The following is a 27800-nucleotide window of genomic DNA, read 5'->3' on the forward strand; positions in this document are numbered from 1 at the left end:
GCGTTTACTATGTGCCAAGCACCGTCTTAAGCGCTGGGTAGATACAAGGTAAACAGGTCTTAATCACAGTCTTAATCCCCGTTTTCCAGATGAGGCCACTGAGGCTCAGAGAAGCGACATGCCCCAAGTCACACAGCTGACAAGTGGCGGAGCCGGAGTTAGAACCCACGACCTCAGTGGAAAGAGCACGGGCTTGGGAGTCAGAGGTCATGAGTTCGAATCCTGGCTCTGCCACTTGTCGGCTGTGTGACTGTGGGCAGGTGACTTCACTTCTCTGTGCCTCAGTTACCTCATCTGTAAAATGGTGATTAACTGTGAGGCTCATGTGAGACAACCTCATGACCATGTATCTACCCCAGCACTTAGAACAGTGCTTGGCACATAGTAAGCCCTTAAATACCAACATTATTATTATTATTACAGTGCTTTGCCCAGAGTGGGCGCTCATAAATATGAATGAATGAATGAAGTAAGCTGATGACTGTGGGGTAGCTTCCCGCATCCCCCAGGTACACCCTCTTCGCAGTATGAAATTGTGCGGGGTGTAAAGTGTTTGAGGCTGCTAATTTCTCCCGCAGTTAGGGCACTGCCGCAACCCACGCCGGAAGGTCCGGTTTTCCAAATGGAAAGATCGATCTCGTGTTGGACCGATTGTGCAGATGGAAAGGATCGATCTTGTGTTTGCGGCCTACCGGGCCGGCCTCTACCATCCCGAATAACCAAAGCAGTTACAGCCTATTGAATTTTCAGGTTCCCTCAGCCTGTTCTGCGGTCGGCTGATGCTTGCCGTGTAATTGGTAGGCATCTTAATGAGAGCGGGACAGGCATGTGAGTGTGTGGATTAACAGCCGAAAAATGGGAGTCACTCAGAACAGATGGAAATTGCTCATGAGAATTAAGAGTTGAATAAAAACGAGGTGGTTTCATATTAATTGTAATAGTGGCACCTTTGACCGCCCGGATATAAAACTTGATTACTCAATTTGCACCGTCAGGGTGGGCAGGGTCCCGTAAACTTTTTGGGGATGGCTGCTTAAAGACATATCTTCCCCGTACTTTTTTCCCTAAATGCCCCATTGTTTAAGATATAATGGCCTTGAATGAACAATGTTTCCAGATTGACCGATATCAATGAAAGGCTATGGGAGAAGTAAGCCGTGAACTGCCTACTGATAATAACGATGCGTTACCTGTTAAACACTTTTGTGCCAAACACTGAACTGAGCACTGGGGTAGATACAGTATAGGCAGATGGGCACAGTCCCAGTCCCACAGGAAGCTCAGAGTCTGAGGGGAGGGAGAACAGGAATTTAGTCCACTTTTTGCAAGTGAGGAAATTGAGGCCCCGGGAGGTTGTGACTTGCCCAAGGTCACACAGCAGGCAAGTGTCAGAAGATTAGAATTGAGATCTCCTGACTCTCAGGTCCGTGCTTTTTCCAGTAGGCCGTGCCGCGTCTATAATGTGGGAGTATTGTCTTCCTCTTTTGTAATCAAACACGATTCCTGTATCCAGCTTTCACTAGCTCTAAATAAGCCGAGATGGGTCCCATTCTTGTTTAAGATGACGCTATTTGAGGCCTAGAATCAGTCAATGGGCCCGAGTGGGCGTTTTCTGTTTGCAGAGTTCTGGACTAAGAGCTTGGGAGAGTACAGTACAATAGAGTTGGTAGACACGATCCTTGCCTTCAAGGATCTTTACTATTTACTTGGTAAACTGCAGGTTGGGGAAGTGGCAGAGTATAAGCATGGGTATATTTGTGTTGTGGGACTGGGACGGGGCAAGTATCAAAATGCGTAAGGGATACGAGCCCAAATTTATAGGTGACACGGATGGGAGGGCGGATAGGGTGAGAGGAAGTGAGAGGTTAGTCAGGGAAGGTTTCTTGGAGGAAATCTGATTTTAATAGGACCTTGAAGATGGGGAGAGTGGTGATCTGTTGACTGTGAAGGGGGAGAGAGGGAGGAGCTAGACAAGAGGTCGGCAGCAAGAGAGACGAGATCAAAGTCCCAGGGAGGTTGATGGTAGAGGAGAGAAGTGTCAGGGCTGGGTGTAGTGGAAGGGGGAAAAGCTGGTTGAGTGCCTTAAAGTCGATAAGTGTTGGTTTGCTCTGGAGATGGTTTGGCAACGTTGGGGGTTTGGGAGAAGGGGGGAGATGTGCGGAGTAGCAGTTTTTTGGGAAAATGATCCAGGAAGGAGGGTGAGATATGGACCCGAGTGGGGAGAGAGAAGAGGCAAGGAAATCGGCGAGGAGGCAGATGCAGTAGTCATTGGGGTAGGGCAAGTGATTGGATCAAGTTGGTAGCGTTAGAAATTATTGATCCACCAACTTCAAAACCAGATTCTGTTTTGTTCATCTACACAGCGTGCTGCTTCAGGCAAAATGACAGGAGATTACATCATACTCTTGCCTACAACAGGAAGCAAACTTGATTTATACGCTTTAGAGATTAGAGTTCAACCTGGAAATGTGGTCTGCTTCAAATGCCATGCTGCACATCCTTTCTCCTAAAGAGATCCAGGGGCTAAAATATAATAATAATAATTAAGGCATTTGTTAAGCGCTTGCTGTGTTTTCAAGCACTGTATTAAGTTCTGAGGTAGAGATACAAGATAATCAAGTCCCCCATGGGGCTAACGATCTAAGTAGGAGGGAGAACAGGTAATGAATCCCTATTGTACAGATGAGGGAACTGAGATATAGAGAAGTTAAGTGATTTGCCCAAGGTCACGCAGCAGACGCGAAGCAGATCTGGGTTTCTAATCGAGGTCCTCTGCCTCCCATGCCTGTGCTCTTTCCAGTAGATCACACTGCTTCATAAAAATAATTGTGGTATCAAGCACTTAATGTGTGCAGAGCACATAAATAAATCATCATAAATAAGCCCCAGAATAAAGCATCAATAAATATGATTCATTGAAAGCACTGTACTAAGCTCTGGGGTAACAAAGTTTATCAGGTCGGACACCGTCCCCCTACCGTAGTCTAAGTATCGATCAATCAGTGGTCGCTTATGTGCGGAGCACTGTACTAAGCACTTGGGAGAGTTCAGTCCAACAGGATTTGCAGGCATGTTCCCTGCTGCTACCGAATTTACAGACTGGAGGAGGTAGGAGCAGGAAGCAGAATAAGTGATAATAATAATAATAATGTTGGTATTTGTTAAGCGTTTACTGTGTGCAGAGCACTGTTCTGAGCGCTGGGGTAGACACAGGGTAATCAGGATGTCCTAAGTGAGGCTCACAGTCTTCATCCCCATTTTATAGATGAGGGAACCAAGGCCCAGAGAAGTTAAGTGACTTGCCCACAGTCACACAGCTGACAAGTGGCAGAGCCGGGATATGAATCCGTGACCTCTGACTCCCAAGCCCATGCTCGTTCCACTGAGCCACGCTGCTTCAAAAGTATTGAATTTTATTTTAGAGATGAGGAAACTGAAGCATAGACAAATGAGTTGCCCAAGGACATACAGCAGGCAAGTCACAGAGCCGGGATTAGAACTCAGGTCCTGTGACTCACAGGCCTGTGCTCTTTCCAGTAGGCCACGCTGCTTTTAAATTCTTAAAATCCAGACTCTACCTACCTTGCCCTGCTTACTAGGGGTACATCCTTCGCCTCTTCAGCCAGGATATTGGAAACATATTTTAGAAAACAGTGTTTAGAAATATGTAGATTGTACATAGAGTCTGATCCACGGAATTCCTACCAAAAAGTCCAGAAAAATGTAATGTATTCTGGTTTCGCTGGCGTGTGCCCTCAGGTTGGTTTTGCACTGTCCTTGTATCTTCATAGAAAGCAGTTAATAGCATAGTATTTAAACAGTCAAATTTTTTGAAACAGTTGGCAGTTTTGAGGCTCATATTGACATTTTCAGGTGGGGGGTTGGTAATAATATTCAGTGGTACTTTTGACTCTGAAATGTTTTCTCACTTTGGTTCTGAACTGGATGTAAAAGATGCAGGTGATACTCTAGGCCCCTAGATGCTTTTTCGAACGTTTCCAGCTATTTGGGTTCCCGAAGACTTGCCCGATCTCTTTTCATCACGTTCTTTCCCTAACCTACTGTTTGTCTTTAAATGCATAGCCCAGACTCCATCCTGAATGAACTAACTGGTAACCTACAAGACAAACAAGATATTAATTGGAGCATTTATTTACATCATTTTTGAAACCACAGTTGTCTACTGCTCCTCATGAGTTAATATAAAAATGATTTTTTAAAAAACCTTTTATTATGATGAGTCTCCAATAAAGTGGCAGGACCTGATTGAAAGAACTTGGGACTGGATGAGGAGCTCTGGGTTCTGGTTCTGCCACTGACCTGCAGAGTGAACATGGGTGAATCACTTAACCTCTCTGTGTCCTCATCTGTAAATAGGGGATAAGGTACCTGTGCTCCCTACCCCTCTTAGATTGCAAATCAGCGATGGGCAGGAACTGTGCCTGCTTAGGCAGCCACTGTGTGCTGAACAAATAATACCATTCCTGCTACTTTTTTTTTTTTTTTAGTGCGGCAGGTATAGAGAGAGCCTAGGACCGAAATCTTCTTCTTTTGTGCCCTCACCTGAAACTGTCCAGTCAGGGTGAAAGTAAAAGCATTTGATATTCATCCCCCCGTCAGCTTCACAGCACTTACGTACATATCCGTAATTATTTTTATTATAAGTAATTTATTTACTTATTAATGTCGCAGTCTCCTCCTCTCCTGCTTCTTGTGGGCAGGGAACTTATCTACCTTGTTATTGTATTTACCGAGTGCTTATTGTGGGCAGCGTACTTACTAAGCGCTTGGGAGGATAGTATATAACAGAGTTGGTAGACATGTTCCCTGCCCACAACAAGATCCTAGTCTGGACATTAATATAAATACAGTGCTCTGCACTCAGTAAGCACTCAATAAATGGCATTGATTGCCTGAATGAATAATCACCAATATTAGCCTGCAGAGGAGAAGTATTTCTGTCAGAGAGCTGGTTGTGTTAGCCCTTACTGTTTTAGCAGCTCACCTCATTGTTTGCCCCGTTCTTACTTGCAGGATCAAAAGGGTGAAGTCAGCAGACAGGCTCTGAATTTTCACTGCTTTGGGGAAGGTTAGCATGTTTCAAATACAGTTACTCTTCCACAGCTCAATTTGCACTGTATTAAAAAAATGGCTGCTATTGATCAAGTTGGGTAAAATAAATCTGTGTCTTTCTGTTCCCTAAAGGAGCATTATCAGTTAGTATTCAGGGGTCTGCAGGTGCCTGACCTGATGAGGAATGCAGAGCAAAGTCAGAAAAGAGAACCCAGCCCTTAAGGAACATAAAGTACTTTTTTGAAATCTCCCTTTTTTTTCCCAATAGTGTTTTGAACTGAGGGTTCTTATTTGGTCTGTCTTCTAGGACAAGAGATCCAGGGCCCAAAATGTTGTCCAGACTGTTCCGGATGCATGGCCTCTTTGTGGCATCCCATCCTTGGGAAGTCATCGTGGGGACCGTAACATTTACCATCTGTATGATGTCTATGAACATGTTCACTGGTAACGATAAGATATGTGGCTGGAATTACGAATGTCCGAAGCTTGAAGAGGTAAGTTAGATGAGTGCGATAAGGATTTTTCAACTTTGTAAAAAGCCTATAAGTGTTTAGACCTGACTTTTTAAAATCAGGATTTTAATACTGTGCATAAAGGTATTAGGACCTTAAGATTTGGCTAAAGCTGTAGAAATATATGACATTTAAAGGAGGGGGCGGTGATGGTGAAGATAAGACTTGTGCAAATATAAGGAAAGAAGGAATATTCCTCCCATTTTCTTGAAGGGTGTTGATGCCGCCTCTTATAGATATTTAAGGAGGAGAAGTCACTGGCTCACCGTAATGATGTAACTGATGGAATCAGATTGTAGACTTCAAACCGAGTTCCATTCAGACCCATTGAGAATTAATGAAATAGAGAGTCAGTGTTTTGACCCTTGTTTGTAATTCAGAAGTGTGATAATGAAAATCGTTTGTTCATTAAAACGTTTTAATATCTGTTCCTTTCCTCTACCACCAGGAGGATGTTTTGAGTAGCGATATCATAATCCTGACCATCACACGTTGCATAGCAATCCTTTACATTTACTTCCAGTTCCAGAATCTACGACAGCTTGGATCAAAATATATCTTGGGTAAGGTTGTCTAAATGAAGTGTTCTTTACTTAATATCATATCATTACAGTTTTTGTTAAAAAGTGAGGTGCATAATAGTACACATTTTATCGTAGTCATGTGGCTTATGAAAAAGCATATAGAGAAACTGGAGAAAGCCAAGAGCATTGAAAATGATGAAAGAGAGGAGAAAATAGGTTTTACAAAGAAAGGTAAAATCATTAGGGTCGGTTTACCCAGAGAAGAGAAAACAAAGGGGAGGAATTGATTTTCTTTCGGTGGATGAAGGGTACAGACAAATTGTCCTCCATCTCCACTGAGATCCAAACAAACAGGAAGATTGGATATAAGGAAGAACTTCTTGGCCCTCAGGGAGATTTAAAAGCAATTAAACAGGCTCCCAAGGGAGAGTGGAATGTCTTAATCTTGAGTGATCATTTTAAAACTTTGCTGTGTGACCATGGGGAAAGTCCCTTAACTTCTCTGGGCCTCAGTTCTCTCATCTCTACAATGGGGATTAAGACCCAATTAAGATTAAGGGATTAAGACCATGAAGAGTAAGACTGTGAGCCCCATGTGGGACATGGACTGTGTCCAACCTGATTAGCTTGTATCTACCTCAGCACTTAGGAAAGTGCTTGACACATGGAAAGTGATCAATAAATACCATGAACAAGATTGGATAACCTCTGAATCAGGTGTTTGCTTATTTACAAAATTTAGCCCCTTGCAAAACTGTGATCTTATCTCTAAAGGATAGAAAAATTAATCATTTAAAAAGTTGGATCCCCAGTGAAACTACCTAGTCGTAGTTAAAGTATTTAAGTACTTCTGTGTCCTAAACACCATCCTCAGGCTTGGGGAAAAAATATATTAGTGAGAATTCGACATGGTCCCTACCTTTACAAGGTCTCACAATCTAAGAATAGAGAGGGAAGAGGGAATTGGCAACAGACACATAAGGAAAAAGGAGACAGTAAAGTCACAAAAGCAAAATAGAAGACAGGGAGAGTAATAAATAGAGAAAGAGCAATCAGGGTCCTATGGCCACAGGAGTAGAGGTTCAGACTTCTCATGGCTCAGTCTTACGGCCACAGCCACGACCTTCCCGACATTCTAAAAGCTGAGACGGCCTCGTGGTGCTGGGACCATTGGAAAGACCCAAGGCGGGTAGCTTCTCTCCAAGGCTGCAGGCCTCAGCTCCATTGGTAAAGGAGAGGCTGGGGCCTCTCTCTGTTGCTGCTGCTGCTGCTGCCAGTGATCTTTTATACCCTTCCAGGGCTGGAGCAGGAACTTTTAGGAAATCGTCACGGACCTTTCAGTATATAGAGGCAGAGGAACTCGAGGCATTCTCCTGGCCTAAAATCAGTTTGAACAGAACTCCACCATTAGGTTTGATTCTGTTGGGGTTTTTTTATCTTATGTGCCAGGTTTTGTGCTAAGCCCTGAGGTAGATACAAGATAATCAGGTTGGTCACAGCCCATGTTCCACATGGGGCTTGCAGTCTTAATTCCCATTTTATAGATGAGGCAACGGAGGCACAGAGAAGATGTGATTTGCTCAAGGTCACACAGCAGAGCCGGGATCCGGACCCAGGTTGTCTTGACTCTCTGTCTTGACTCTCTGACCCACGGTCTATTAGCTAGACCACGTTGGTGTTAGACGGCAGGATCATTTTTGCAGGGTGTATCAATTTTGAGAATGTTGGAAGTAGTAGGAAAACACTCTCGTTCTTTTCTCCAGGCACCCCAAAGGGCAAAAATGATTGATGCCCAGAAATACTGGACGGGAGAGAGAATATAAGAAATGGGATGATTCGGGTATCATTCTAGTGAGAGAAAGAAGGGAGTGTGATGGTTTATCCACAGTAAAGCCAGTTGGAGGCAAATGGGTCTTAGTAGTTTTGAGAGTATTTTAAACCAGGTAGGTGAGGTGATGGAGGTTGAAGAAGTGCCTGGTATATAGTAAGATCTTAACAAATAACATAAGGGGGGAAAAAGGGATCGCTGACGAGACATGTCTAGTGGCTGTGGGGAAAGGGAAAAAGGCCGGTGTGCAACGAACCCTCAGCGAATGCCCAGTTTGTCCATTTACTAAAATGTGTCTGATCAGCAGGCCTGTGTAACCCTTGAATATTTGGGGGGGGCTTTCAGGCCCTCCTGGCTGGCATCCTTCCTCACTTCAAGCACTGAAGCCCTGTTGATTTCCCCTCATTTCATTTTAATTACCCCCCAAAAAGTATTTTAACTACTGATGTTCAGAAAATTAATCTCAAACTAGGATCAATCAGTGACCCTGAAAAAAAAAGATTTCAAACCAGTAAAATTAAAATGAAGGAGTTGGGAGGTTATTAACAATAAGTTAAAAGAAAATTAGAAAATAATCTCACATTGGTGAAGTGGCTCAATTCATGAATAAATTGCTGACACCCTGGTAATATTGGGAGAAAATTGAATTTTCTGTAACCACATTTAAATGATATACATAAAAAGCTATTGAATAATTTCTCATAAAAGAAATGAGCAAGATGTTGCATTCAGTAACAGTTTGTGCTTGAGTTTGTAAAGAATCGTTTTAATCCCAGTGGAAAAAACACCATATTAACCTTTTGGTTGAAAGAAGGATCAGAATTAATTGAATGATTCAGGCCAAATTGGTCTTTTCTCGTGGCCTGAATTACATATAGATTTGGACAAAAACTATCCCTCTTTCCAGTGTCCTTAAGTCGTAAGTTAGTTACAGTCATTTTTCCTTGCTCGTTTCCTTATTCTTTGTCAGAAATATTCATTACTACTTGCAAATCGTTACTCTAAATTCATATAGCAATATCACTCTCTTTCCCATTAAAAGGTAGTAAGACCAAATGTCGCTGCTTTTGTACTTGTGAAATAAAGGAGCAGAATTTCAAATTTGTATTTGTCATTTTAGGTATTGCTGGCCTGTTCACAATCTTCTCAAGCTTTGTCTTCAGTACAGTAGTCATTCACTTTTTAGATAAAGAACTGACTGGCTTGAAGTAAGTACTTTAAATCTTATGCCTGCTTCCAAATGGTGAATCCATTTGCTTTACATTGACCGTATTTTTGTCTTGTGTTATGGATGCCAACTTGAGATCAGACTTTATCCAAATGATTCGAATGTTTAGATTTAGAAAACGTAACATGTGAAACTGGCTAATCTCATATACTGTTTTATTAGGCATGACTTTAATTGCATTATTACAATATGGCTGTGATTATCTTGTTTTTCAGTGAAGCCCTACCTTTTTTTCTGCTCCTGATCGACCTATCCAGAGCTAGTGCATTAGCTAAGTTTGCCCTCAGTTCAAACTCACAGGTATGAGTTGTTTATTGGGTTCTTACCTTGCTCAGCTTCTCTCTTGGTAAATATGTGAACAAAATTTGTTGGAATTGATGGTATTTGTTGAGCACCTATTTAAAGAGCACTGTAGTAAGCACTTAATTAAATCAACAGAAGTGGTAATCAGGCCCTTTACTAGTAAAGTAAGTCATAGGTTAGCCTCAAATTTCCCGACTTGGGTAAAATAGAAAACAAGTCAGAATTGAAGTAGATTATCAAAAGCCAAAGGACTTGTAAGGTAAGACTACCTAAGGATGGAATTATTGAGCCCTTTGAGGGCCAGGGGTCATTCCTACCTGTGTATTCTTTTCCTGTGCTTAGTACAGTGCTCTCTATATAGTAAGTGCATAATAAATACTATTACTGCAAGATTTGGAATCTTTCTTCTATATGCTTTACAAGGAAAGATTAACAAGTGATTAGTGGGGTCGAATGAGTAGTGGAAGTGTGCGCATCAGGTTCATTGACTGGTTCTCACCAAAGTGTGGGATGTGAAACATGTGGGGTGGGCTTAGAATCAAAAAGGGCTAGAAGCTTTCTTTGGATTCAGACTCAGCCTAGACTCTCAGAGGACAGCAAAAACGATGAACTGTTTCTGTTTCCTGCACGCCCCTCCCTCCCGTTTTTTTTTCCGATGGTGTTTTTCTTACTTGTCCCAACCATCGTATCAGTTAGAACCATGAAAAATGGCAAAGCACCTAGGCCTGATGGTATGCCCGCCTCACTCTACAAGCACAGAGGGGACACTCAGTATCAATACGAACACAAGTTCTTTTTCAGCATCTGAAATACCAAGGCGATACCACAGATTTCTCCCAGTAAGTTTTCAAGAAGGCAAAAGATCAGATTGTAGCAATTACAGAGGCATCTTCTTGTTCGCCTTTGTTGGCAAACTCCTAGTCAGACTACTCCTGTTGATCAGCTACTAAGGAATATCTTGGTAGGAATGCTCCCGGAATCACAGCGTGGCTTCAGATCACAGCACGGTAGAGCAGACCTGATCTCTGAGGGTTTTGGACACCAGAGAAGTGCAGGGAGTAGCTCCAAGATCTCTTTACGATTTTCATAGGCATTTGATCCCATTAGTAGATTTGCCTTCTGGAAGTTATTTTAACATATTTGGACACCCTGAAAAGTTTCTGAGGCTGCTTCATGGCCGCCTGCCTCGAAGCTGGAGGTGCCCCGTCTGATCCATTCACCATCCGCCAGTGAGGTTGAGCGGGGATTTCGAGTGGACCCAATCCTGTTCAATTGATTCTATGCAGGTGTGAGGCTGGCAGGTGCAACCAGAGACTTGGGTGTAGGTATCAGAATCCTCTTCATACGCTCCTGGAAAAATCTCTTCCGATCTATATATGGACAACATAAAGCTAACTGTTGTCACCCGGGCAGGACAATGACCAATGATGCCACAGTAGACAAGGAAGCACATCCTTTGGGCGCCTGCCATAATGGGGCAGCGGTGTGCCTAAATGTAATCTCTGGACCAATTTAGATGCCAAAGAACTAGTGCGGGTTGGGAGTCTCACAGATAGTACGTCTAACTCATTGGACCATCCCATCAGTGTTACTTAGGGGCTAATCGCAACATCAGATCGCGGGGCAAGATCCCAAACAGCAAAACCCTAGAGAGAAGCAGTGTCAGCAGAAGCACTTGAAAGAAGTGTCGTGAATTGTCCAAGCAGTCAAACTAGATCCACCCCCCAGCACTTGCAGTTGATCGGTATCACAGAGTGGATTCTAAAAACAGCAAGAGAAGCTCTGGAGATTTTAAGTGCTGCATTTTTCTTTAGAGGGTAGGATGGGGAGAGGAGCAAGCATGGTTGAAGAACAGAGGGAAAGTAAGATAGAGCCCTGGCAAAACAGCAACGTCTTCTGGAAGCAGCGAGGGCTAGATGGTGCATGAATTGTGTACTAGGTGATGAAGAGTTCACTCTTTTTGCTTTCTTGATGAGGACTGATTTTTTTTTTAATTTTAGGATGAAGTGAGAGAAAACATTGCCCGAGGAATGGCCATTCTAGGCCCTACGTTCACCCTTGATGCTGTTGTTGAATGCCTGGTTATTGGGGTTGGAACTATGTCAGGTTAGTGTCAGGTTTTCCTTGCTTACCTTGAGGGATCACAGTTCGTTGGGTGTGGTGGCCCAGTGCTTCCAGTCATTTGACTTGGCTAAGGAGGGAGTTGGAATTTGTAGAGTGTGTGTACGAAGTTGTTTGCCATTTCAAGTTTTAACCTCCTGGGATGTTCTGTAACTTGATTCTGTCATGTTCTACCTAGGGAGGCTCATCGAAACCATGTTTGTTGAAGTTACTCAGGGCCAGGGTTACAAGTACGATCGATGCAGTCATTCTGTAGATTTAGTAATTTGGAAATCTAATCAGCCCAGAAGAGAGGGCTGTTAGGTGGAAGGCCAGAGATTTGAACTTCTGATTTGAACTTAATGAAAAATGCTTTCCTATGCCTGACATAGGTTCCATTTGTTGTGTATGTCAGAAATGACCAAAGTTGTTATAAAATTATTTAAGCTTTAGAAATCAGTCAAAACTCTTTTGTAGCCTGCCCCACGGAAGTTTTTAGGGTTACAGCTGGGTGAAGATTTTGCAGTCTGCCCCTAAGATTTTTACTTCTGAGAAGCTGATCTGTCTGGGTCTTCCATGCAAGAGTGGATCTTTTTTTTCCTTCTGTTTATGACTGGGATTAAATCTTGGGGTGAGCAAGTAACTCCTTGTTGTCGGGCTGCTGCCATCCACTCTTTGTGAGCTTTCATCACAGGGCACTGCAGAAGGCACTTTTCTGCATCCTAGAAGTTTATGTAATAGGAGACCAAGCATCCTTTTTTTTCCCCACTTTTATTGACATTTCTTTATAAATACACCATGTGTGAAAGTGGTCAGCATAGTTACTAGTAAAAGCATTTGAGTGTCTACCGGCTGCAGGGCACTATATTGAGCACTTGGGAAAGTAGAAGAATGAGTCCTGTTCTCTGTCCACAAGGACTTTACACTCTAACAGGGGAGGCAGACATGAAAATGGTTATAAAAGGAATGATAAAAACAAGGTCACTGTATATACTATATACATAAGTCCTGAGGTAGGCTAGAAATATATGTTTGTGTGGATGTGACTCCAGGTGCTGGAAGGTAATCAAGGGATGGCTGGGACCTTCATTTCTTTCTATCAATTGTAAAGTGGGAGGTGATTTGGGATCGGAGTTGGGAGAAGGAGTGAAAGGGGCTACAGGAGCTGGACTAGAGTACATGAGAGTTTGGGAAAAGGAGAGAGATTCTGGGAGGAAACTGAAGGTGGACCTTCCTAATAGGATGCAAGAAGTGCTGGGAAAGCAGTAGAGGATTTTTCAGTTGGAATTCTTAGGAGTGGGAAAGGGACATCATTATTTTCTGGACTGGTTGGAGGAGAAACAATTTGGAGGAAGAGAAACCAGTTAAGTCACAGTGATCCGGGTGGGAGGTAATCTCCAGAGATTGCATTAAAAGGAAGGGGTTGAATCCAAAGATGTTCTCCCCCGGGAGGAAGCAGGAGGATTTTACGACCGGAAGGAGGAAATGGCATCGGCACCTCTCTTTAAAACAGTGATGTTTGAAACAAAGGATCGGGATCATGAGATGAGCCATTTGATCTTTTTTATAATAGTTAACCCTGAGGTGGTGAAGGGCTATTTAATTGTATTTCAAAGAGCGAGAAGGACTTGTGGGTTTGGAGAGAAGTGGGAAGGTGTACAGTCGTCGGAACTGTGAGCACAGCAGTGTTGTTTGAAGAAATCTGCTGACCTCATCTTATATGCAAAATGTCGGCAGGGAGGAAGTATTCGAGAAAAGAGCACTTTTGAAATCACTCCTAAATCGCCGCGGCAAAACTCTGTTTCATTCCATATCTGGCTTTTATGAAAGACACCTGCCTTGTAAGCAGAATTTTTGTTCTTTAAAGGCTTGAATTACGTGTCACGTAACACAAACAAATACTTACGTTTTGAGTGGTGGCATCACCCGTACGGGCATTTGAAATCTTTCAGGGTATTGTTTGGATTTTGAACTGCCAAATAACAAACCTGTGAAACGATCAGACGGATTGTACTTTTGGTATTGACTTTAGCTGCCCGATGAGTACATAAGTACATAACATTACTTTCCAAACTCTTCTTGATCAAATCATGATAACCTGCCAAAATTCAAGAGCTATTAAGGAAGCTGCAGATGGCGCATTGAAATTCAAATTTGCCTCTGTGTTGGAGCGTCTGAATTAACCATCTGATAGCTTACTCCCTACTCCAGTGCGTAGTACAGGGCTTGCTAAGTGTCCGTAATTACCTGCTCAGCTTTTATCAGATTCAGGCAGTCAGACCTCTTGCACGACCGCTGGCTCCGGACACTGCTCAGGGAAGCGGCCGTGTCCCTTGGCTACCGTGAACCACTCTGCCCCTAGTCAGGGTTTCATTTTTGGTTTGTACACCTGCAGCTGGAGCCCCCCATCCCACGGCTGGGGTCAACCTTCCCTGGAGCCTCCCAGGGAATGTGGGAGGTGTTTCCCCTGATCCGTGGGGAAGCTGCCCGTCTCTGAGAACATAGGTACCGGTCAAATAGGCTCAACAAAAACTTAGACTTCGGCACTCTGAGCTAGAAAAGATGGAGGATCTGAAAAGATGGAGGATCTGTTGGGTCATGAGGACATGAGGACAGTGGCTTCCAGAGATATGTTTCTGTATTTTTCTCCAAAGTTTGGCGCTGCAGTTTGCCCCGTTCCACCTTTACCCAGGGAGTTGTCTTATGCTGTCAGGTCATCTCTGACCCATAGCGACTCCATGGACACATCTCTCCCAGAACACCCCACCTCTATATGCAGTCATTCTGGTAGTGTATCCATAGAGCTTTCTTGGTTAAAAACACAGAAGTGGTTTACTATTGCCTTCTTCCGTGCAGTAAACTTAAGTCTCCGCCTTTGACTCTCTCCCATACTGCTGCTGCCCAGCACAGGTGAGTTTTGACTTATAGCAGATTGCCTTCCACTCACTAGCCATTGCCCAAGCAAGGAATGGAAAGGGTATGTCTCTGCTTGACTCTCCCTCCCGTAGCCAATAGAGTACTGGAAACCCTTCAGGTGCGATCCGGAGAGGGTGATCCAGATGTTAGAATCATCTTAAATTTGCCTGAGAAGAGAGAAATCTATTGCATGGTACAAGAACTCTGTATGAGTGCTTGTGAACAAGAAAAAACTTCAGATTATATAGTAAATCACTTAAAATTGTTTTGTTTGTGTAAGGGGAAGTATGTTGTCTTGCTAACTGGAAACATCTTTTTCCTCCTCACTAGGCGTCCGACAACTGGAAATAATGTGCTGCTTTGGCTGCATGTCCGTCCTCGCCAACTACTTTGTCTTCATGACTTTCTTTCCTGCTTGTGTGTCCTTGGTTCTAGAGGTAAGGGTTGTGTCGGTGGTTCCGGCCGTGTTTCTCACATCGTCGTTTTCTTGTTAGTCCAGTTAGTAGAGCTCTTTCCATCTAACATAACCTGTGGTCTTTCTGTAGCTCTCTCGGGAGAGTCGGGAGGGCCGACCCATATGGCAGCTCAGTCATTTTGCCCGTGTTTTAGAAGAAGAAGAAAATAAGCCAAATCCTGTTACCCAGCGGGTCAAAATGATAATGGTAAGTTTGTTTGGACCAAATGACCTCTTGACATCCCTCAACTTTTCCATTGCTTCTCTGTTGCTCTTTCCCCCTCCCCTTCCTGTAATCTTTCACCCTCGACCTCATTTCCTTACCCTTCTAATGCCCGTCTCCTCCCCTCCCTCCTCGCTCTTTCCCATATTCGCCGGCCTTATTTCTTTGACCCATCGTGTTGGCCTAGAAATCATTCTCCCTTTTATGATGGTATATTCACATCACTGGTGTTGGTCTTCCCTGTTCGGTACTGAGCCGGGACAGCACGAAGAGGAAGGTTTGGGCAATTGCTCCCAAGTAACTGGGGAGGAGAGGGGCCAACTGGCTACAAAAGCTGGGTCAGTTTTTGGTGCTACGGGTGCACTAGTTTGCCTGTGATATAACACACAGTTTGGGTGTGTTAGAAACTACGGTTTTTGCACCCTTTTATAAGGCTGTTGCATTTTTGAAAGAGTCAAATACTTCCTTGCTGCCTTGGACTATTACAAAGCCATCTGGCAGCCTGAGATGGAACTGGGTACCTCCACCACTATCTTCTCCACTTTTACCTCACAGACAACACATCAGAATAAGAGGCCCAAGAAGGCCTCTTATTCCTCAGTAGAGAAGCAGTGTGGTCTGGTGGATAGAGCAGGGGCCTGGGAGTCAGAAGGAACTGGGTTCTAATCCCAGCTCTATGACTTGTCTGCTGAGACTTTGAGCAAGTCTCTTAACTGCTCTGTGCCTCAGTTAGTTCATCTGTAAAATGGGGATTAAAACTATGAGCTCCATGGGGGACAGGGATTTTGTCCAACCCAACTTGATTGTATCCACCCCAGAGTTTGGTACAGTGCCTGGCACATACTAAGCGCCTAAATACCACAATTATTAATGATTAAGAAGGCTGTAAATGAGTATTAGTGAAGAAGTCTCATTGCCTAAAATGTTTGCTCTGAATAGGTGTTGGGACAGGAGAAAGGGGAGCAAAGAGGAATTGAGGGGTTGGAGGAGAGACTGAAGACCCCTCATTTAGGTGGAAGAAACTTACCAGGGCATGCACATCAGACAAAAACTCAACAGCCTTTTTTCTGAAGATGAGACTGGGGCAACTAAGTCTAGAGAGTACCAGCCTTTGTGGGTCTCGAGGGTCCCCAAGCCCAACCTCGTAGCTAGGACCACACCCTAAGGCCCAAGGGGCCCAGACTCTCCAAGACAAATCCCATCACTCTCACAGAAGGAATTTGAATTCCACTTGGGAGGAAGGAGAAGTATTAAGTGCTTACTACATGCAGCACTGTGAGCTTGTGCTTATCACAGTACTGTTCAGATTGTTTTAAATGCCATTATTTTACCTGATTAGTTATTCAGATTGATTTTATTTCTGTGCTTTTTTTTCTTTAGTCCTTAGGTCTGGTTCTTGTTCATGCCCACAGTCGTTGGATAGCAGACCCTTCTTCTCAAAACAATACTGTAGAAAATTCTAAAGTTTCTTTAGGATTGGATGAAAATCTTTCAAAAAGAATCGAGCCCAATATGTCTCTCTGGCAGTTTTATCTGTCCAAGTAAGTTAAACATTTGCTTCCTCTGATCGGTCGTCTTCAAATACTTTCTCTTTTTTTATTTTTCTTTTATTTTGTTGAAGTAGATTTCTTCTTTTTAGCGGGCCAATTATCATACCAGACTTGTATTTTACACTGTGAATGAATAGCCTTTAAATCACCTTCTTAATTCCATTTAGAATGGTCAGCATGGATATTGAACAGGTGATCACCCTGGGTTTAGCCCTGCTCCTGGCCGTCAAGTACATCTTCTTCGAACAGACGGAGACGGAATCCACCCTGTCATTAAAGAACCCCATGACGTCTCCCATGGTGACCCACAAAAGGGTTTCAGAAAACTGCTGCAGACGTGAATCGAGACTGGTCCGAAATCACCAAAAAATCAGCACTGTGGAAGAGTCAACTTTCATAACCAAGGAAGGTAGAGGTGATCTTGACTTTTCTCACCTTTCTGAAGGTGCTTTAGACAGCAGGTCAAAGGTGGGTTCTTGTCATCTAAAGCCTTTTTTCTTTCTTAAAATCTCTCCAACTAGTTGAAGTTATAAAGCCATTTCCGGCAGAAACCGAACCCTCAGGCCGAGCCACGTTTGTGGTGGGTAACTCTTCCCTTCCGGAAACGTCTCCAACCCTCCCAGAGAAAAACAAACCTGAAATCGAGTTACCCAGTCAACCCCGTCCAAATGAAGAATGCTTAGAGATACTCAGTAACTCGGAGGTAAGGCTAAAGGTTGCATGGGGATTCTTACTCACGTCACAATAAGAATAAGTCCATAATTTGAAGCCAAAAATAACAAGAGGGAACACAATGCTTAAGTTGGTGTTTAGCAGCCGGGTGCCCCTTTCTCTCCTTGACCTTTGTACGAGCGTCAGGATCAACGGCCACCTGAACCTGGCCTCTTTGGGAGGAATGTCGCCTTGTCTGCGAGCCACTGTTCCAGAGACTGTTCTTATCCTGTGTGTGTATATGCGGTGACATTCCCTCTCCTCAGGCTCCCTACCTCTTCCTAAAGATATATGTTCCCCGGTCTCCACCGTCCATCCATAAATTGGATGCGTCACCATCCGGGACCGCCCCCTTCTTCAGAGAAGCAGCATGGCTCAGTGGAAAGAGCACGGGCTTGGGAGTCAGAGGTCGTGGGCTCTAATTCCGGTTCTGCCACTTGTCAGCTGTGTGACTGTGGGCAAGTCACTTAACTTCTCTGTGCCTCAGTTACCTCATCTGTAAAATGGGGATTAAGACTGTGAGCCTCACGTGGGACAATCTGACTACCCTATATCTACCACAGTGCTTAGAACGGTGCTCAACACATAGTGAGCACTTAACATTATTATTGATATTTCATCTGTTAAGCTCTCCAAGTTATTTCTCGCTTAAATAGGCCGAGAAAATATAAAAAAGGCTTTTTAGCACAGTGGACAGGCCAGTAATCCCCTCTTACTTTATTTCTTCCTCCGTAGAAAGGAGCAAAATTCCTCAGCGACGCGGAGATAATCCGGCTGGTCAACGCCAAGCACATCCCGGCTTACAAACTGGAAACCCTGATGGAAACCCACGAGCGGGGCGTGTCCATTCGCCGACAGATGTTGTCCACAAAGCTCCCGGAGCCCGCGTCGCTCCAGTACCTGCCGTACAGGGACTATAACTACTCCTTGGTAAGTTAACAAGCCGTCTGCCAAACATGCCAGCTCTGCATTTTAATCTTACCGTCCCATTGACTGCGCTCTTGAAATGTTCCCGTTTCGTCTTCCCGCTCTTCCGATATGGTTTTAATTCTTCCTGAAGTTCTTCCGGGCTGCTGTGGGTGCTCATATTGTGGATACTGCCACAGTCGATCCTCTTCTCTTGCTCAACACGATTCAGGCTCTGCAAACAATAAGCAATCACCGAATACCATCGATGATGAAATCACACACAGGCCGCTGCTGTTAGTGTCTCTTTCTCCGATGACTTGAATGTATTCATATCTAACTTTGCATCTGACCTTAGGTAATGGGAGCTTGTTGTGAAAACGTCATTGGCTATATGCCCATCCCCGTCGGAGTGGCGGGACCCCTCTCTCTGGATGGCAAAGAATTTCAGGTGCCCATGGCAACGACAGAAGGCTGCCTCGTGGCCAGCACCAACAGAGGATGCAGAGCCATCGGTGTAAGTAACCTGCGGAGGCGACGGGGGTGGCATCTGGAGTGGATTTGGATTCCAGCCAGGGAAGAGCAGGGAATGGAAGCACATCCCCCGTCTTCCCCTGGGACCTAACTCCGTTTCCCCTGTGTTGGGACCTAGCTGGGCGGGGGAGCCAAGAGCCGGGTGCTGGCGGACGGAATGACCCGAGGCCCCGTCGTGAGACTGCCCAGCGCCTGCGAGGCCGCGGAGGTAAAGGCGTGGCTGGAGGGCGCCGAAGGATTCCGAATCATGAAGGAGGAATTCGACAGCACGAGCAGGTGGGTGGATAGGAGTGGGCCCTGAGCGGCGGCTCCTCTTTACAGCTGATAGCCCCCCCCCCCCCCCCCCCCCCCCGTGCTCAGAAAGAAGCAAATACCATTGATCGGCAGGATTCGTTTGGATTCTCATGATAGTCCCAGAAAGATCTGGGTGTTACAGACCTGGGAACGGTTCTAGTGGAAGGGCTAGCTAGGAAAATTCTTCTCTCTGTGGGTTATGACTTTTCCCACCTGGAAAGCACAACTTCCCAGGAAACAGGGTAGAGTATGTCAGACTCCAACAGGAAGCTGATTTGTGCCTTTTGATGGGCCCGCTTGACCCTTTTTATGTGACTCCTGTACTACAGCATAGTCATTCAGTAGAAAAAAGCTGCTCTGGGACCCCTGCAGGGGGAGAGGGAGAGAAGTGTTCTTTCTCCCCATTGAGGCTGGAAGGTCCTTGTGCGCAGGGAATGTGTCTACCAACCCTGATGTACTGTACTCTCCCAAGCACTCAGGGCAGCGCTCTGCCCACAGTAGGCCCTCATTAAGTACCACTGATTGATTCTCTTTCCTACCCAGATTTGCTCGCCTGAAGAAAGTCCACATCAGCTTGGCCGGTCGCAACCTTTACATTCGCTTCCAATCCAAGACAGGAGATGCCATGGGGATGAACATGATCTCCAAGGTAAGCCCTTGCTGATTAGTTGTGGAAGGAAGACCCTTCACAAATTGGCCCCTTTTAACGGGGAAACCTCAACCTTCCTGTTTGTAGTTTCTTATCTCTCCTTTTTGGAGAAGCTATGGGGAGCTAATGCAGGAAGCCACGCACCTAGGTAACCACACTCTACCAGAAACCCAACTGGCCTGCTGTGTGATTTGCTCACCCTCGTTCCTCCTCATTCTTCGGCGAGAACTGTTGAAAGATACGTTGAGAAGCAGCGGGGTCTAGGGGAAAGAGCAACTGCCTGTGAGTTGGAGGACCGGGGTTCCAATCCCGGCTCTTGCCACTTACCTGCTGTGTGATCTTGGGCAAGTCACTTAGCTTCTGTGCCTCAGTTAGCTCCACTGTAAAATGCAGATTAAATCCTACTCCCTCCTTCTTAAACTGTGAGTCCCATGTGGGACACGGATGGTGTCCATCCCCATTAACTTGTATCTATAGTGCTTGGCATGTAGTAAGTGCTTAACAAGTACCGTAACGGTTAATTATCGCTGTAATGTTAGTGAAGAGGCCCAGTTGGTGGTTTAGTTGGAGGACAGCAAAAGGGGCAGGGTGGCCAGCTATCCCCACCTTCTAAAACTACACTAGAATTTATTTAAGGGCTCACTTTAGTATCCTATGGAATTATGTGATGCACTAAAAGTTGCCCTGATGATGCCCGAGAGAGAGACCAGTTCTCTCCTGCGAGACTTTTGCTGTGTCGATCATCTTGCTGAAACATTTCGAAAGTAACCACCATGTACATTGTTAGTTGTGCTTTCCCTGCTTAAAACACCTCTGCCAATCAAGCAGTCGATGGCATTTGAGTGCTTACTATAATAATAATAATTATGGTATCTGTTAAGCGCTTACTATGTGCTGAGTACTGTTCTAAGCACTGGGGGAGATACAGGGTGACCAGATTGCCCCACGTGGGGCTCACATATGTGCGGAGCACCATGTTCAGCGGTTGGTAGAGTACAGCACAACAGAATCAGCAGACACGTTCCCTGCCCAAAACACGCTTATAAGGAAAAAAGGTTGCTGAGTGAGATGAGAATGGTTACAGATTAGCTAATAGGGTAGTCTGTCAGTATACATTTTGAGTGCCCACAGGGTATGGTGCTGGGTAACTGTAATGTGAAAGAAAGAGTCCATCTGTAGGTATGTGTGTGTATATATGTATTCATAATCCTCTCTCCTGTCACAAGGGAATCATTCCTCATCCAGGTGGCATCTGACAAGCATCCTGTCGGTAATGCCACCACCAAGAGGGATGATTCCTTTAGAATAGGGGAGATAATTGACTGAGATGAACGATTTGTTATATGTCCTGATTTTTAATTCTAGGGTACAGAGAAAGCGCTTTCCAAACTGCACGACTTATTCCCTGAAATGCAAATTCTAGCCATCAGTGGCAACTACTGTACAGATAAAAAGCCAGCTGCTATAAACTGGATCGAGGGCCGAGGGAAGTCTGTGGTCTGCGAAGCGGTCATTCCTGCCAAAGTGGTCAGAGAAGTACGCCGGGGGACTGGGGGAGGTGGGGAGCGTAGATACGTAAGGGATTTTAAAAGGGGGAGAGATTTTTTTCCCTTTTAATTTCAGTTGTGCAAAGACAAAGTTTCCTACATACTCCTTTAAATCCTATTGATTTTTGGAACTCATACCTTTGACTGGTGGCTTGCGAGGCACTTTTTCAAGAGAGCGGATTCATTGTGGATGGGGTCTCAGATCTGGTCCCCCTGTGGAACATTGGGAGGGGAAAAAAAAGGTCACTTTAGGGGAGGGGGGCAGTTCCCCCCCCCACAATAGCAGATGAAACCTTGGCTAACAGTGACAAAATGTCGATCCTCTCCCCCAGGTGTTGAAGACTACTACAGAAGCTCTGGTCGAGGTGAACGTAAGCAAGAATTTGGTGGGCTCGGCCATGGCCGGCAGTATAGGCGGATACAACGCCCACGCCGCCAACATCGTGACCGCCATCTACATCGCTTGTGGACAGGTAGGTGGTCCCACCGGGTCGTTCCCCTCGCGGAGGCCCCGTCCCCGACTCGGACAAACGGGCTCTGTTCTCTTTCCCACCCACCGAAGGACGCGGCACAGAACGTGGGCAGTTCCAACTGCATCACCCTCATGGAGGCGGCCGGGCCCACCAACGAAGACCTGTACATCAGCTGCACGATGCCCTCCATAGAAATAGGGACGGTCGGGGGAGGGACCAGCTTGCCACCCCAGCAGGCCTGTTTACAGGTAAGAAGCTCCCCCTTCACCCCATTCACCCCCTCCACCTCCCAGCTGCTCTGCTCCTCCTACCGTTCCCCGGCTCCACTCTTATTTTCCTGTCCTCGGCTTCCGCCCGCCCAAGTTCAGATGTTACCAAAGCTGACTCCTTCACGTCCCCATGCTGTAATACTATGTAAGAGTTCAGAAGCAGCGTGGTGTAGTGGATGGAGCACAGGCCTGGGAGGCAGGAGATCATGGGTTCTAATCCCTGCTCTGCCACATGTCTGCCGTGTGACCTTGGGCAAGTCACTTCACTTCTCTGGGCCTCAGTTACCTCATCTGGGAAATGAGGATTGAGACTGTGAGCTCCACGTGGGACAGGGATTGTGTCCAACCCAATCTGCTCTGTCCACCCTAGTGTTTAATACACTTAAATATTCCAATTATGATTTTTATTATCAGTAGTGTTTCTCCCCTGCACCTCCACCAGTCCCATGCTCCTCCTTCCCCCTCTCTGGCTCTCCCAACCTTCCCAGGAGTACCTTGAGTTCTCACACCACCTCTTAAAATCTGCCCTCTCCACCTGCACCTCCAACTCCATCCCTTTACGATTTACTGAAACATGTGCTCTCTCCCCTTCTGCCTCCCCGTTTGTCTTGGACAGCTTACTTACCAGTGTTCCTGCCCCACTGCTTTCAACAAGCCCACGTATCCCCTATCCTCAACAACCGCCCCCTTCACTCCACTGTACCTTCCAATTATCACCCCATCTCCCCCATCATTCTTTTCCAAACTGCTCGAGTGAGTTGTCCAAACAGCTGCCTCCACTTCTCTCTTTGACTTCCTGCAAGCTGGCTTCAGCCATCTCCACTCCACAGAAACTGCCCTTTCCAAGATCACCAGTAGCCTCTACCCCATCCTAATCATCCTCAACCTCTCAGCTGCCTTCCACAGTGAACCAGCCAAGCTAACCTGGGTTTCACTGACTTAAGACTTCTTCCTCCTCCTCTTATTTCTCTAGCTGTTCCTTTTTAGTTTTTTACCTGTTCTTCCTCTGCCTCTCTCAAGGCTCAGTTCTGCGTCTCTATCTCCCCATCCTCCCTTGGAGAATTCATTTGCTTCCACAGCTTCAACTAGCACCTCTAGGCAGGCGATTCCCATATCTACCACTCCAGTTCCCACCTATTCTCTGCAGTCTCTCCCACCTCTAGTCCTTCCTGTGCTGCCTGGATCATTTAAAAAAAAAAAAAAAAAAGATAAAAAGGTTTAGTCCGTTTCTCCACTCCTCCAGAACCTCCAGTGGTTGCCCATCCACCTTTGCATCAGACTCTTTACCAATCCGCTTTAAAGCAGTCAATCAGCTCACTCCCTCCTACCTTACCTTGCTGATTTCCTACTACCAGCCAGTCTGCACACTCTGCTCCTTTAATGCCAACTTACTGCACTTCCATCTCATCTGTCTCGCCACCAACCCCTTACCCACATCCTCCCTCTGGACTGGAACTCCCTCCCCCTCCGTTGATGCCACACCACCGCTCCCCACCTTCTAAGCCTTGTCAGGGTCACATTTCGCCCAGGAGGCCTTCCCCAACTAAGCCCTAATTTCTGCTACTCCCACTCCCATCTGCATAGCCTACACACTTGGATCTGTAATCTTTAAGCACTTTATATTCACCCCACCTTCAGCCCCATAGCACTTACGTAGATATCGGTAATGTATTTTAACATCTGGATTCCCCTCTCTAGACTGTAAGGTCCTTGTGGGCAGGGAATGTGTCTACCAACTCTCCTAAGCACTTAGTACAGTGCTCTGCATGCAGTAAATGCTCATTGATTGATTTTTTTCCATCCCTGTAGACAACACCACTATCCTTTCTGTCTCACAAGCCTGTAACCTTGGCATTATCCTCGACTCATCTCTCTCATTCAACCCACATACCCGGTCTGTCGCGAAATCCTGTCAGTTCTCCCTTGGCGGTACCTGGAATCCGCCCCTTCTTTTCCCTCCAGACGGCTACCTTGCGGATCCAGGCGCTTATTCTAACCCACCTTGACTTTCGCATCAGCCTCCTCGCTGACCTACCTGTTCCTGACTCTCCCCACTCCAGTCCATATTTCCCTCTGTTGCCCAGGTCATTCAGTCCACATCTCCCCCACTCCTCAGAAACCTTGAGTGGTTGCCCATCCGTCTCCTCAGCGAACGAACTGCTCACCCTTGGCTTTAAGGGTAATCAGTCACTCTTCCTCTCCTACCCTACCCATTGTACCTCAATCTCAGTTATCTCACCGCCAACCCTTTGCCCACAGCCTCCCTCTGGCCTGAAACCCGCTCCCGCTTCATGTCTCCAGATCACCATCCTTCCCCCCGCTTCCCAGCCCTTCTAAAATCACATCCCTTCCAACAGGCCTTCCCTGCCCAACCCGTCACTTCCCCACCCTATCCCCCATCCGCGAAGCCTTTGCTGTTGGGTGTGTCCCCTTTGAAGCACTGAGAGGCATCCCACCCCTAGCCCCTAGTTTAACCAAAGATCACCACGTCCCAAGACGTGACTTACCCGTGTCACCCGTGCCTTGCCCACAGATGCTCGGTGTTCAAGGAGCTTGCAGAGACAATCCCGGGGAAAACGCCCGCCAGCTCGCCAAAATCGTGTGCGGGACCGTCCTGGCCGGGGAGTTGTCACTCATGGCAGCCCTGGCCGCCGGCCACCTAGTCAAAAGCCACATGATCCACAACAGGTAAGACGTTCAGCCCGAGGGACGCGCTTCCGTTGGTCCTGCCCCACCAGCCCCGCTCACTCTGGGCCCCGCCCTTCTCTGTCTTAGGTCAAAAATCAACCTACAAGATCTCCAAGGACCCTGCACTAAGAAGGCAGCTTGAGTTCCTCGGATGCTTCTCTCCTGGAGAGTTCCCAAGGGAACGGGTGCTGATGGACTAATAGCGAAACGCCTGAATAAAAACACTTCAATGCAATGTCTTGTGGAGAGGAAGGGAAGATGTCGTCAGAGGGTCAACTCGGCTCTCCTCAACGATCCTGGATCACTCCTCCGCGGGGAAGGGGTCCGCTCGGAAAAGGGCTTTGAGTTTGGAAGTCCTCATTCTTGTGCTTGTTCGCAGGTTCTCAGCCTGGTGTTACATGTCCAAAAACCACAGCTAGTAAACCTAGAATTCTCGGGGAGAAGAACTTTGAGTCGGGGGGGGGGAAATCAGAGATGTAAATTTGATGGGGATGATTGGTGCTATTAGGAAATGGGAGTTCTGAGCCTAAACGGTAGTCTGATTTAGGCCGTAGCTATGGAAACTCCTTAACCGGCCTTACATTCAAGCAGTTAAGCTTGGGGTCTAAGCCATGTTGGGGAACTAGTGTATTGTTAATTGCTGCCGTCCTCCTCCTAGCGGCGGTGTGGTCCTCTACGAAGCGGGAGCTGCATCCTTTCTGTAAGGAAAGGCTCCGTTCATTCCAGCCGACCTCGTAAGGGCCGTGCAGGTGCTATGAACAACTCTGTAAACGCGCCCTGCAGGTTCGCTTTCTGAGCTTAACTTTTTGTATCTTTTCTGGCTGCTACGCGTCCACCTATTCCAAGCCTTACCAAACACAGATGGGGTGTAGGGCAGGGTGGAGGAGACGGGGCATTTTAAAACTGTGACTCTATAGTCAAGGTCAACAAGCCCAAACAGCTGTTTCCCCCTTGCGTCAGCGCTGCCCTCCTTACTAAAAGTTCAGCTGTGGACGGACCAGGGCCTAACTGGCAGTCGTAGGGGTGCGGCCTCTCCGGAACTCAGCCCGCAACCCCACAAGCTTGTCTTCCTTCAACAAATGATTATAATTTATTTAGCGGGGTGGGGAGGGTGTGAAGGGAAGGCAGTTTTTTTTCCCCCTCCTTGTATAGTTGTGTCGAATCTGTCCATGTGGAAAGAACGCCGGTTACGGCTCACACAATGAAGCGTCACTGAGAAAAAGCATAGCTTGGGCCCGAGAAGAAAGCCCCTTTTCCTATGACGGCCCTGTAGGGGCAGGCGCCAGAGGGGAAGGGGCCGATCCTTGCTTTGGCCGGGAGGTCCGAAAGAGCGTGGACAAGCGCTTCGAGCTTCCAACGGGCCCTAGGAGCATCTCGCCAGGCAGCGGGTGAGAGAGATGCTGTGTTTTTTCAAAGTGCAAGTTTTTATATGAAAGGGGGATGGAAAACCTGATTTTTGTACCGCATCCGGCCTGGCGCTTAAGCGTTGGTCCGATAAAGCTGACGTGTACCGTAGGAGAATGACCTCAAGCTACATTCCGTTTCGGCCGAGGTAGCATGGAAAGGCCCAAATGTTGTCTTCTGCAATGCTGTTGTGAGAAATGACCTTTCTTGTTGTATGTAAAAGTTGAACTGCTTCCTGTGCGTTTAGCCAGTGACTTTATCATTTTTTTGTTGGCTTTTTTTTTTTTCTGGAAAGGAAGTGAAAGGTTTGCACAGTATTCATATTGGTGAATGTAACCAACGTCGTCCTAAATTAACATTTTGTACATATACTAAGTTGTGTACATTTTGGTACAGAATCCCTTTTCTGTTTCAGTAAACAATGAAAGTGCTGCTAGTAGTGACCTTTTTTGATCAAATATTAAACTGTAGCTTAAACATGGACAGGGAATGTTTCAACCAACTCTGTTATAACTGTACTTTCCCAAGTGCTCAGAGTGCTCTGCACATAGTAAGCGCTCAAGAAATACCATTCATTGATTGAACACAAGATGAAAACTCAGTAAAGAAAAATAGTCATAGTATGTTAGCTCTGTGGCGCTTAGTGCCCCTTGAAGGTACTTCCATTTTAATTGAGGAAGAGAGGATTGATTTTCTTGGACATACCTTTTCACTCAGACTCATTAGGATGCTCTTTACCCATTGTGAGACCCCGACCATTATTCCAGTTATCCATCTTTCTTCCGCCTGGGAGTATGTTGGCTGGTCTCTGTGAGTTGAAGCTGTTTAGCTGAGCAAGTGTCGACTGGGCTGCTAAAATGAGGCACAGAGACTAGAAGATGCTAATACCCCACTAATAGTAATAATTATAATGATGGAATTTCTTAAGCGCTTACTACGTGCCAAGCATTGTTCTCAGCACTAGGGGAGATACAAGGTAATCAGGTTGTCCCACGTGGGGCTCACGGTCTTAATCCCCATTTTACAGACGAGGGAACCGAGTCACAAAGAAGTTAAGTGACTTGCCCAAAGTCACACAGCTGACAGGTGGTGGAGCCGGGACTAGAACCCCTGACCTCTGACTCCCAAGTCGGTGCTCTTCTCACTGAGCGATGCTGTTTAGGTCCCAACCAGCTCCAATCACCTCTAAGAGGGCTCCCCCCATCCCTTTTTAGCATGTAGTCAAGACGACTACTGATATTTGAGTCTTGCGCCACTGAACCTGTTCCTGAAGCCATTCTGCCTCTGACCCTTTTGGCAGCAAGGAGCCTGAGTTTCTTCCTCCAAGTAAGAGGTTTGGGTCAGGGCTTCGCCATGAAGCCTAAGAGTGGGATGAGTAGAGGGCATCTCAGTGGAAAGAGCCCAGGCTTGGGAGTCAGAGGTCATGGGTTCTAATTCCAACTCTGCCATTTGGCAGCTGTGTGACTGTGGGCAAGCCACTTAACTTCTCTGTGCCTGTTACCTCATCTGTAAAATGGGGATTAAGACTGTGAGCCTGTATCTACCCCAGTGCTCTGCACATAGTAAGCACTTAACAAATACCAACATTATTATTATTACTATTATTATCTGGCT

At 46.0% G+C, this 27800-nt stretch overlaps 1 protein-coding gene across 2 annotated transcripts in view; it reads left to right on the top strand.

Annotated features, from left to right (window-relative positions):
- The window catches only part of HMGCR (3-hydroxy-3-methylglutaryl-CoA reductase), a 30067-nt gene extending 3400 nt beyond the window's left edge, over positions 1–26667 (top strand). The window contains exons 2-20 of one of the 2 annotated variants that reach the window (XM_029061851.2): positions 5381–5567; positions 6034–6148; positions 9058–9145; positions 9381–9465; positions 11469–11574; positions 14815–14921; positions 15030–15146; positions 16542–16702; positions 16879–17126; positions 17233–17414; positions 18158–18352; positions 18687–18845; positions 18981–19138; positions 19700–19805; positions 21171–21341; positions 21685–21825; positions 21915–22073; positions 24628–24782; positions 24870–26667. In XM_029061851.2, coding sequence (XP_028917684.1) covers positions 5403–5567; positions 6034–6148; positions 9058–9145; positions 9381–9465; positions 11469–11574; positions 14815–14921; positions 15030–15146; positions 16542–16702; positions 16879–17126; positions 17233–17414; positions 18158–18352; positions 18687–18845; positions 18981–19138; positions 19700–19805; positions 21171–21341; positions 21685–21825; positions 21915–22073; positions 24628–24782; positions 24870–24924 — 2673 coding nt within the window. In that variant the 5' untranslated portion in view covers positions 5381–5402 and the 3' untranslated portion in view covers positions 24925–26667. The remainder of the gene's footprint in view (positions 1–5380; positions 5568–6033; positions 6149–9057; positions 9146–9380; positions 9466–11468; positions 11575–14814; positions 14922–15029; positions 15147–16541; positions 16703–16878; positions 17127–17232; positions 17415–18157; positions 18353–18686; positions 18846–18980; positions 19139–19699; positions 19806–21170; positions 21342–21684; positions 21826–21914; positions 22074–24627; positions 24783–24869) is intronic. The other variant, XM_029061852.2, reaches the window with a different exon arrangement.
- Positions 26668–27800: the final 1133 nt, after the last annotated feature.

This window comes from Ornithorhynchus anatinus, chromosome 1, assembly GCF_004115215.2.
Source record: "Ornithorhynchus anatinus isolate Pmale09 chromosome 1, mOrnAna1.pri.v4, whole genome shotgun sequence".
NCBI lineage: Eukaryota > Metazoa > Chordata > Mammalia > Monotremata > Ornithorhynchidae > Ornithorhynchus > Ornithorhynchus anatinus.